The sequence below is a fragment of the Buteo buteo genome, chromosome Z, assembly GCF_964188355.1.
Source record: "Buteo buteo chromosome Z, bButBut1.hap1.1, whole genome shotgun sequence".
Taxonomy (NCBI): Eukaryota; Metazoa; Chordata; class Aves; order Accipitriformes; family Accipitridae; genus Buteo; species Buteo buteo.
The window spans coordinates 32,448,944-32,461,285 of NC_134204.1; the positions used below are offsets into that span (position 1 = coordinate 32,448,944).

The following is a 12,342-nucleotide window of genomic DNA, read 5'->3' on the forward strand; positions in this document are numbered from 1 at the left end:
GAGGAGGAAGGAGCAGCAGAAATAATGTGTGATGAACTGACTGCAGTGTCCATTCACTGTCCTGCTGCGCCACTGCAGGGGGAGCAGGTGGAGAAAGTTGGGAGTGAAGTTGAGCCCATGAAGAAGGGAGGAGTGGAGGGAAGGTGTTTTAAGATTCAGTTTTATTTCTCATTATCCTACTCTGATGTGATTGGTAATAAATTAAATTAATTTTCCCCAAGTTGAGTCTGTTTTGCGCATGATAGTAATTTCCCTGTCCTTATCTTGACCCACAAGGTTTTCATTATATATTCTCTCCCCTGTCCAGCTGAGGAGGGGAAGTGACATAGTGGCTTTGGTGGGCACCTGGCATCCAGCCAGGATCAACCCACTACAAGTATGTACAGGATGTCACTGGGTAGCTTAATGAGGGGACATGGACTCATCATTTTTTTTAAATGTAGGAAGTTCTGCATGTTTTAGCACGTGATTATGTGACCCACTTAGTGGATGAGGGAAAGGCTGTGGATGTTGACTACCTGGACTTTACTAAAGCCTATGACACCATTTCCCACAGCATTCTCCTGGAGAAATTGGCTGCTCGTGGCTTGGACAAGTGTACTCTTCACTGGGTTAAAAACTTGCTGGATGGCCAGGCCCGAAAGGTGGTGGTGAATGGAGTTAAATCCAGTTGGCGGCTGGTCACAAGTGGTGTTCCCCAGGGCTCAGTACTGGGACCAGTTCTGTTTAATATCTTTATCAGTGATCTGTATGGGGGGATTGAGTGCACCCTCCATAAGTTTGCAGATGACACCAAGATGGACGGGAATGTTGATCTGCTTAAGGGTAGGAAGGCTCTACAGAGGAATCTGGACAGGCTGGATTGATGGGCCAAGGCCAATTGTATGAGGTTCAACAAGGCCAAGTGCCGGGTCCTGCACTTGGGTCACAACAACCCCATGCAGCACTACAGGCTTGGGGAAGAGTGGCTGGAAAGCTGCCCGGCAGAAAAAGACCTGGAGGTGTTGGTTGACAGCCAGCTGAGTATGAGCTAGCGGCGTGCCAAGGTGGCCAAGAAGGCCAACGGCATCCTGGCCTGTATCAGAAATAGTCGGGCCAGCAGGACTAGGGAAGTGATCGTCCCTTTGTACTTGGCACTGGTGAGCCCGCATATTGAGGTCTGTGCTCAGTTTTGGGCCCCTCACTACAGGAAAGACAATGAGGTGCTGGAGCGTGTCCAAAGAAGGGCAACCAAGTTGGTGAAGGGTTTAGAGGACAAGTCTTATGAGGAGCGGCTGAGGGAACTGGGGTTGTTTAGCCTGGAGAAAAGGAGACTTAAGGGAGACCTTATCACCCTCTACAACTACCTGACAGGAGGTTGTAGTGAGGTGGGTGTTGGTCTCTTCTCCCAAGTAACAAGTGACAGGACAAGAGGAAATGGTGTCAAATTGCAGTAGGGGAGGTTTAGATTGGATATTAGGAAAAATTTCTTCTTCACTGAAAAGGTTGTCAGGCATTGGAACAGGCTGCCCAGGGAAGTGGTTGAGTCACCATCCCTGGGAGTATTTAAAAGTTGTGTAGATGTGGTGCTTAGGGACATGGTTTAGTGGTGGACTCAGCTTTGCTAGGTTAACAGTTGGACTTGATGATCCTAAGGGTCTTTTCCAACCTAAATGATTTGATTATTATGTCAGATGTCCTTTCTGTATGATCTCCTCATAGTTGAGATCAATGTGAGCATTCCTTCACTTACATGTTTGGTTCTAGTGTGCATTTCTGAAGACAATCTACTTGCTTCTAGTTTTTTTTCCACCCTTTGAAAGGGTGCTGCAAAGCAATGGTTATATCTGAAAAGATACTGAGAAGAAAAAACAGATCAAATGAGGGTGATTGTATTTCCTAACCTGTGTGCTTATGGTGCAGAGATTCTGTTCATAGCATTTTTCTGTCTCTATTTTATGCAATTTGAGGAAGCAATAAAAACCTGGAGGGTTTTTTATTACATTTATCGTTTTGAGTGAGTGGGTGTGTGGGGAGAGGACTGGGTGACAAAGCACAAATTTTTCTGTATGTTTCTTCTGCTCCTTTTCACTGTGTCTCTTAATTAGTTTTTTTACTCTTCATTATTTGAGCTGTTACAGTCAGTCATAGGGGCTTTTTAGTCCTAGTTGTAGAACAAATGTCTTGTTTGACAGGTTAATATTGAAATGAATCCATAAGATAATCGCAGGAAAAATTAAAGACTGAAAAAGGATGTGTGTATTAATGTATACATACAGAAATCATGTTCATAAGAATGGAATACATCACACTGTTGGCTGATTTGTTTAAGTACAAAGGTTAGTATCATGTCACTATTCTAAGTACTTTAAAAAAAAGGAAATGAATGAAAAATAATTTCATTTGGAGCCTACTTTATCTGCAAAGAGGTTAGTGCTTACAACCTTGAGGTTTACTTTTTACCAGTATACTGAAAGCTACGTTTCATTTTATGTCTTTGAGAATAGAATGGGTCAGCTCCTTCTAAACTGTGCAAGTGTTCAGATATTTGAGAGCTGCTTGTGAAGTGTCTCATTTTATCTCCACATTGCATTAAAAGCTGGTTCAAAGGCTGTTAAAAGAGTCATAAAACCTCTTGATAGTAATTTACAGGAAGTTTCAATCACATTCAAAATTGGTGAAGATTGGAATAGTCATCTTCTATATAAATTACTATGTACCTTATAATATTTCTCTGAAGAAATACCAGGTAAGTCTAGTGTGCGTAGCAATGTCAATAGATGGCGAGATGTTTCAAGCCTGTATTTGTTTTAGTAAAGAAAGAAAAATACGTTATTTTTTCATCTTTTTTCCTGATGTTGGATAGTGTGGTACAGTTGTTGAAGATGACACGTATTCTTTAAATAATTTGCTATCAAAAATGTGGAAAAATTAGAAATACTTCCTTTACACATTCCTTTGAAATTGTTAAATATTCTGATACAGAATGTGATATTCTGAGCAGAATAAATATTTGATATTTTCCTAACATTAAATAGATTATGATGTCTAAATGGGTTTTTGTATTTGTAAGAAACTAGCATCTATACCTGATAGTCAAGTAGTATGTGTGCCGGTGTTCTAATACTGGTTATTAAATATAGCACACCCTGCTAATGTATACGTAAATTTTGAGAATTATTATTATTATGTATTGACCTGTTAAACTGCTCTTTTGCAGCTTCTATGATTTTTTTAGTGTACATTGCAACTGTAGAGTTTAAAAACAGTTATGCAAGTATTGGAAAAGTTAGAATGGATATTTTACTGAAAAATTCATCTAAGCATTTTACTCAATGTTTTGGAATATTAAAAAAGATATATCTGTGAGGGGAAAGTAACAGCTTTAACAATAATCTGTAATAATTACTTGTAACAATCTAGGCATAAATATAAAACTTTTTTAAGTTCAAGGAATGTAGGAAGAGTTAAAATGAGTCAGCGTGATTTTCACGTTTCAGCTGGTTTCAGAGAACATTTCCTTTTGAGCTAAGACTACTTGTCCAAAATAGTCTTTAGGAAATGGAAATAGCTCATGAATCTTGAGCGTAGAGGTTATGGGTTGTGTATTTTGTATGTCTGGTATTTTGAAGCAAGCTTTTTCTCCTGGGATTGTTCTCTATGGGAGGATTTGCTTTTGTATTAGAGACAAACCACTAGCAGTTTGCTTGGTGACTAGTTGTGATTTGACTGAACAGAAAGTAAAAAGCAGTGGTGTTAAAAAATTAAAAAGATAATTTATTCTCTTAACTGTCACTTAATTTTTAGTAAGAGAAGGGTAAGATTTCAGGATGTTATGGTTGCTAAGAGCTTACATGGATTAAAGAGGGTGCCTGGATGAATAAATTGGTAAAAAGCCCATGGGGTACTGATAAGTAGAAGGGTAACGCTTCTGGCTGGAGGAACCTTCAGTCTGCAAATTGGTGCAGGCTGGAAGGGTGTTCTGGGGAAATACTGCTTTGTTTACACTGTTTCTTGTCTGCTTTGCCTACTGTTGGAAAGAGTATACTGCCTAGATTAACAGTTGATTTTTATGTGGTGTATTTATTGTTGTCTTCTAACCCGGTATGTGTCTCTGTGCCTACATGGTTGAGTCATTGCTCTTACTTTGCTGTATTAATTTTTTTCTCCAAATGCTGCACAATTTGTGAACAAAGATAAATCTTACGTGGTTTGAAAGAAATAAAGTCTGTAAATTAATTTGAGGAATAATTAGTTAAAATTGTTTCTTCAAACAGATTTTATATTTTGCAGCTCCACTACCTTGCTGATGATTATGATTTTTAGATTTGGAAGGTGCAAATTTGACCAGCATCTACTATTTGACTTCATACTGGTGTTTATTTTTTTTCCTTTGATAATGGTCATCATATTAATTTTTAATTTTTTTTAAAAAATTTTTAAATTTCAAGTGCCTTTGTCACACAAATGCATCAAAGCCAAAGCTTCCAATTTCAAAAAAAAGACAAAAATTGCTGTCTGTAAGGAACTAATTCTTTAAGATTCCTTTACTGCTTTGTAAAAGTCCCAGATAACTTACAGATAGTTTTTCTTACTAAGTGAAATAGTCACAGCAGGCGGTCAGAAGTGCTTGTTCAATGAGAATGTTGAACTTGATACAGAAGTTACCATCTTGTATATCAATTCTAGTTGCTGTATACTTAACATGCTTGATGTAAAATCTCAAAAAAACAAGGAAATGTAATCTGAGTGATAAATGTTCATTACTTCTTGCTTTAACCTGTGTCTTTACTTCACCACCTGCCCAACTATTGAATGTCACCATGCTTCTTAGTCTTAATCAGCTGCATCAGGACTGCAGTCTGCCATCAATTTGTTACCCAAATTTGAGTAAGATTACCAGAACCATATAGAGTTCAGTGATGAGGGTTGCAGAGCAGGTCATGGTTAAGGGCATGTTTAGGGGCTGTCTTCCCAATAAAGAATGGAATACATCACACTGTTGGCTGATTTGTTTAAGTAAAGTGCAAAGGTTAGTATCATGTCACTATTCTAAGTACTTTAAAAAAAAGGAAATGAATGAAAAATAATTTCATTTGGAGCCTACTTTATCTGCAAAGAGGTTAGTGCTTACAACCTTGAGGTTTACTTTTTACCAGTATACTGAAAGCTACATTTCATTTTATGTCTTTAAGAATAGAATGGGTCAGCTCCTTCTAAACTGTGCAAGTGTTTGGATATTTTTCTGACTGTTTGAGCACCAGCTAATACCTTCCCTGCAGGTGCTAATAATTGCTGTTATAATGAAGTCTAATCTCTTTGTCTTCAGTTTTGTAGCTTTGATCTGGGTTGTACTGTCTCTTACATTACCTGAAATTAGAATTGCACTTTGTGGATGAATCTGAAGTACAACAAAAACTACATGCATGGCTTTCTGAATGTCTTTTTAATATACAAATTTTATAGGCAATAATGTAATGAAACAGCTGAAATCCCATGAAATCAATAGATTTCTTTTGTGATATATTTCTTAGGCAGTACATCATTATGGTTAGAAATACCTTTGAAGTGATGTAATGTTTTTAGGTTTTATACTTTTCAGAGAAATGGTAAATTTACCCATGTAAATTAAACTTCTAAATAATTTTTAATACTATTTCGTATTACTTCGTGAGTAATTAAATAGCATAGATAGGCCCAGTGAAACTTAGTGGCTTCTAGCTATGAACTCATCAAAGATTTTGTCTACAGCTATTATTTCTATTCTGTATGGTGTTTCATCCCATGTTAGATTTGATGTATTAAGTGTTAAGCAGATATGAACTTCTTTGTGTTCTCTTCTCTGAACACCTCAAGCTTAGAACCTGATCTAAATCTTACTAAGGTCAAGAGAATTTTTCTTTGGGTAGCTTCAACTGTCTTCTAAAGTGCTTACAAATTTGTATTAATATACAGTCTTTTGAACGGCTAGGTCAGGTGTCTATCTTTCGACTGAGACTATTATATAAAATTGCATTACTTTATAAATCTTCTAATACATTTGTTATGTATCTTTTTTAGGGTATCGAGGAATGGAATATTGCCCATCTTAATACAATATTAGATGTTGTAGGAGAAGAGTGTGGAATTTCTATTGAGGGTGTAAATACGCCATATCTGTATTTTGGCATGTGGAAAACAACATTTGCATGGCACACTGAAGACATGGATCTCTACAGTATTAATTATCTCCATTTTGGGGAGCCGAAGTCATGGCAAGTTTAAATTTTATGAAAGATTATTTCATTTATCTGTTTGTTTCAGCTGACTAAACCACACAGATGGGGTACATTTGCTTCACAGTGATAAGCTTTACTGAAAAGCTATGCTGGTAGTTTTGTGGGTTTTTTTAAGCTGAGAATGCTATGAAATATGTGAGATTTGTGATGTAAAGAACATCTCGGTAATGAATCCTTTTATTTTAAAGGAAAAGACTAATAAGTACATCAGGCTTATTTGAGTTCAACAGAATAAGATTGTAATGATTCAATATGAGAAGTTTAATGAGTTGGGAACCCCAAGAGTATTTGAGGGAGCTTCTGTAAGGCCTCTTTCAAATCAGTTTCTTTGGTTCAGTTGTCCTTTGGAACTGCCTAACATGTTTTGTATTAAATATGCATTTAATTGCTTTTTTGAATCAGAGTCATATTCTCTAATGTTAACTCAGTAGGCCCAGCAGGAGATAAGATTCAGTGTTAAAGGTACTTCCTAATATGAAGCTTCTGCTATCCTTTCTCAATAATGTTAGATTTTTGATTGAACAGCCTTAATAGAGAGACAAGTAGTTTTAATGTTGTACATATAGATTTGCTTAGTGTGGTTTCTGGCAGTTTCTAGTCATCCAAACTTAGATGGAATATTCTGTAGCTGGTAATTCCATAAAACATTATTGGTTATTTTTATACCCATACAAAAGACAAAGACCTGTGCAACATCAGGTATTTAAACTAAGAAGGTAGTAAATTGGTCAGCTGCTGGTTCTTAGGTCATTGCCTTATGTTTACCTGCTTTTCTTGTATAGTGGATCGCTTGCATTTAGACAGAGAAGATAAACACCACCTGTTGTAGTAACGCAAGTCTATGTTTTGAATGGAATAATTATATATTTCTGAAATTGCTGCTTTGATAGAGTTAGACATACTAAGAAAGTTGTCTCAGCCATAAGAAGGATATCTTTGTTAAAAATGGATGTAAAGATAGGTAATTCCAAAATGTTCTAAGGTGATAGGACAAATTTAAATAAAACAATGATTGCGTAAAAATTATTTTGGATTCTTAGGAATTTTAAAAGTGCTATTTAAAGAAAAAAGTCACTGCATATTGTAAAATTCCAAGTAGCAGAGACATCTATTTAGGCCCTGAAGTCCTTAGGGAAGCTAAGAAAACTTTTTTTCTTTAAGTATTTTTAAGGAGGTATGAGTTAATAGTATGATAAATGCTTTTCTAGTTTACAGATACTTGTTTACACTTCTGAATGAACAAAATCATTAAACACTGACAACTTCATCTTTTGAAAAAATAGCCATGGATACGACTTCATTTTCTGGACTACATTGGCCCATATTGTTAAGAAACGCAGTGCCAATAAAAAGTTGAATGAAAGACAGTTGAAGATTTATTTGTTGTTATACATGTGCTTTTACTGGAGGAATGCTGCAATAATTTATGCTAATGCTGTTCCTATGTCAGTAAAATGTATCTCATGTTAATGTAATATTAGTATAATATTTTCTTCAAAAAAGTGGAGGATGAGTTGAATCTTAGGATACACATAGTAAAGATCTTGTCTGCTCTTAAAAAATTTAAACTGAGTTGACAAGTGCTTACTGAGTGAAACCAAATACCTTGGCATGTACAGTAGTAATACATGTTTTTTGATTTTACTGGGTACACATGTAGTTCTCCAAGACAGCCACAGTGGTCTTACGGAGAATTGAAAAATACTTTATTAAGAAGCACTATAGGCAGCATATTTTGTCTGAATTGCAAGAAGACAACCACTTCCACCTGAGAGGCGTGATGAGAACTTGTAGGCAGCAGTTAAATCTGACTGCTATGGCAGTCTTTATGGAATTTGAAACTTTCTCCAGTGTTTAGGCGTAGATTAACCTCCATTTCTTATTACACTCTGTGCAGTTTCACTTCCAAGAGGCATGCAAAGAAGTTTACAGTTTTATGTTATGTATACTGATTCTTCCATTGACTGCCTCATATGAAAGACGGGGAAAGTGTCTGATAACTGTTTGCAAAATGAGGACTATGGCTGTTTGTGTGTTTATGTATGTATATATTTTTGGAATACATATGTTTGCTTTATAGATGATTTTTTGCTTGCAAAAAAATGCTAAAGAGAGGAAATAATTTGAAGGAGAAAAAGGAATTAAGAAAACTTAACTCTGAAACAGAACAATATAAGGGGGGAAGAGTGCAATATGAAGAGGAAAGATTTGCTGGAAAGGGGAATAGAGTCTATTAAAATTACTTGCTATGAGGCAGAATCTTTACTGCAACTTTTCCTTTGCATTTTATTCTGAGGGGAAAGAAATCTTGAAGATGGTACCTCATTTTACATCATAGTTTCTTAGAAAGAAAAGTCTTATTGCCAAGGAGAAGCATTGATTTGATTGAGGATTTGCTTAATCTATTAATTCAGTTTGTTCTTGGTATGTTTGATAATGGCATCTGTGAACTGCTTATTAGTATTAAAAATTTATTCCCTCTGCCATTTGTTGTTAAATATTTTCTTCTATTGTAATTATTATTTCAGGGGTATAGGCCCTGACTAAAGAGAATTTATTTTTGTTTTGTGTAATAATTTGAGGAATTTTGTCTTGTTAAAGTATTGAACTGCTGTTGGAAGTTAATGCCTAGCATAAACCAGGTTTTTGTTAATAGTACAGATGTTAGACTTTTAGTATTTGTATTAGATCCATGGGTAAAATATACATAATGCTTCAATTTACATTGTAAATTTATAAATAAAAGATGTGAATAAGATATTTAATATTTTGTAAAATAATTCTGGGTTTATTAAGTATCTGAAAGCGGTGCTTACTCTTTGTGCTGTTTACCTAACTCATGAAAAACAGTGGTGTTGATAGGAATTTTTTGAAGTGTTAAGGTGATGTAAATCTTTTTGAAGAATATTAATAATGAATATGTGAAACTGTTTATTAAACAGGCCCAAAGTAATCATTTTCATGTCATTATGGATATTTGAAATATAATAATAATTGGACTAATTTATTCTTATTTTATTATTTTAGAGAAAAGGAGTTCAGATATGTGGAGAATATAATTAATATTTTACTTTAGAAAGTAATATTTTTTAAAAATTGTGCTCACTTTGCTCACCTTTTATATCTGATGGTGGAGGTCTGAATTCTTTTCTGTATGAAGAATCGGAGTTTTTACTTGCTGTTGAAAGGGGCACAGTGTAATCTTCCAGTATAATACAAACATAATTTACATATCAGTTTGTGATATTTTCTTTGACATTCCGTCTGGTCTTCACTTCCTAGCTCTTTTGAAGACTGGAAATGACAAAGAATACATTAAGTTAAAAACCCCTCCTGTTTAGTAATGTGTTTTATAAATCATAAAATGCCTTGCCAGGTTGGTCAGTCATAAAATGAAGAGGAATATATACTACAGAAAGAGAAGATGGTTCTGTCTTTGTGATAATGTCAAGAAAAAGAGACCAGACTGTTGAAGAGAGAACGCTTAGACGGCCAAAATTAAATAGATCAGAAGTGTGAGATTGGACCTGGTAGTTTATTTAGGTTGTAAGAGGAGTAGAGTGGAATGGATCTATGGTGAAATTCAAAATAAAACAGGTGATTTAGGTTCAGGAATTCTTTTTCAGGAGTTCAGTGGATACAGGATGGAGACAAATCTGATCTCCAGATTGCCTAAAATTTTTGCCATGGGCAACTTTACTGTTACCTCTTGATTGCCATGGCTAGAACCTTATTTTATGGATTTGCTAGTGTAGAATGTGTGCCGATACTTGTTCATCTTCCTTTATGAAGTGGAAAAATGAGGAAAGATAGTTACACAGTGGGGGTTGTGGAATTCTTTAAAACATGATTTCATGTGAAGGTTTTCAGAGAATCCCAGTAGCATAGGAAATAGTAAAAGGGTTATGAGTACGGTGGGATAAAAATGGGTGGTGTTTTAATATTAGTTTTAGACAAAATTTACAGACAAAAAAAGTGAAGAAGGGAAAGCATACTCGGACTGATGCTAACATTGTATGATTTAAGAACAAATATGGCAATAAAGTAAATGGGTTAAAAGAGGCTCAGCTAGGCCCTGACAGGGTCTTCTGGGGTAGCATTAATAGAACTTTCAGCGTTATCAGCAGTTGACAAACACTGGTCAAAATTTGGCTGGGTGATGCAGAGCTCAGCATGAGTGTAAGAGTCTTGCTACCTTTGCACAAGTTATGTATACCATTGACAGAACTGACATGTTTCCTAGTTATGTTATATGTCTAGGAAAAATAACAGATACAGAAAATTACAATGAAGTGCAAACTTCTAGTGTGAAAAATGGGAGTAATGTATAAAACTTCCATGAGAGGTGGAGAGACAGTTACGCTCAAATTAAGAGAGGAGATGACTAGCCACACTTCTTGCTGAAAATTATCAGAAGAGTTAGAAATAAGAATGTTAGTAGTTACAGCAGTGAATATAATAAGAATAGGAATTCTAATTGTAAAAAAGTAGCTATAATCAAAGAGTATAGTGGTTTGTCAGCAGTCTTGAAAGGGTTATCATTGTGCTTGAAACTGAGCAATCATTTGGTAATTAGAATGTTCTCCATGAAGTGGGGGAACTTTGCTTAGTAAGACATGGGAATTAGAAGAAAAGGAGATATTTTTTATTTTAACACCCCCCCCCCCCCCCAAAGATGATTTTTTTTCCTAGAAATATTTAGATTAAGTAGGGAAATTTTTTACGTGGTAACAGACCTTGAAATTTCCCATCTCAAAACAGCAAATGTGTTAACTTCCTAAGTTAAGTTTATGAGATTTCAGTTTGTTTATACTTTTAAAATTTATCATGTTTATATATAATAACTATTAAACACCTAAATAGATAGTAGAGCAAATTAGTGTTGCTTATAAAAAGTGACATGGGATTCTGAGCCCAGTGTCTGGAATTAGATAGACAGCATTATTTTGATATAACGTGGAGGCTGCAAATTCTCTGTTATCAACTGTGAAACCAATGAATTGGGTTCATTGTAAAAAAAATTCTGTTGTAAGTTTAGTTGTAACAACAGTTTGTGGGTTTGCAGCTTTGGAATTTTTAAAATACTAATTAGCAAGAAAAATCATCAGCTGTTGTTCCCCTGTCAATATATAACATGGGCTTCAGAGAAGTAGTTCGATTAAGTATTTAGCATCACATGTAATTAGCTTGCAGCTGATGGGGGAGTATCCATTATCTGTGCATGTACCTGGCTTAGGAAGAATGGAACGCAATGTTTCACATTCTGTTTCTTGTGACTGAGATGAGAATAACTGGGTGAAAACAAGAGGCTGCTTGTCTGATGACCATCTTGCTTGGCTGGTTACTTTTTGCACAGTAAAGCACTGATTCCTTGTTTTTGATGTGGTTTTTTTTTTTGTCCCTACTTTGAATAATACTGTTGTAAAAGTCACCCCACTTGTAAAACATACCACTTAACTGAGCACCTGACAAGGATCACCAGTTTTCCTTCCATCTATAGTCATCATGATACAATGCATGTGTTAAAATCAAGTGGATTCAAATCCAGTTTCAAATTTGTCTACTGCCTACACTTAAGAAATTCTACAGTACTGAATAACCAATTACCCTGTTGCACAAAAAGAAATACAAATGACACAACAATCCAACCCACTTGTTCTATGTAGAAGGTGCAATCTGTAAAATGCAGCATTGAAGAGGTGCTGTCTGTGAAGTCACAGAAAAGATAATACTGACTAATGTTTTTAAATACATGGAAATTTCTATGTTAGGCTTTACATTTATTTTATTGATGATGTTAACTGTCAGTCAAGATGGACTTCTGTTCTACAAATGGAGAGAAACAAAATCCATTTTTGTAAGACAGTGAAATTCTGATTAAAACTGCAAACACTGAGCAGAGTCGAGCTGAGTCTCTTTCTGTTTAATACCATTTGGAGTGGATTGTAGGTAGGCATGGGTTTTGCTATAGTTCACATTAGAGCACTGATTAATGTGTTGGGTCTTGCTTCTGCGCAACAGTTTCAGTTGTAATAGCATAAAATTTTGTGTGTGCAAATAAGAGCTTGAGATAGGGGGATGTTTA

General features: G+C 35.4%; 1 protein-coding gene across 15 annotated transcripts in view; it reads left to right on the forward strand.

Annotated features, from left to right (window-relative positions):
- KDM4C (lysine demethylase 4C) overlaps positions 1-12,342 on the forward strand; it is a 279,086-nt gene that overhangs the window by 32,129 nt on the left and 234,615 nt on the right. For 12 of the 15 annotated variants that reach the window (XR_012649164.1, XR_012649166.1, XR_012649165.1 and 9 more), the window contains one exon: positions 6,040-6,233. The exons of 1 other annotated variant lie outside the window; for it this stretch is intronic. Coding sequence is in view for 9 of the 14 variants with exons in the window: in XM_075021802.1 (XP_074877903.1) it covers positions 6,040-6,233 (194 nt within the window). In the remaining 5 variants the exon portion in view is untranslated. Of the gene's footprint in view, positions 1-6,039; positions 6,234-12,342 lie in introns of those variants that run through there. 2 more of the 15 variants (XR_012649167.1, XR_012649168.1) reach the window with 2 other exon arrangements.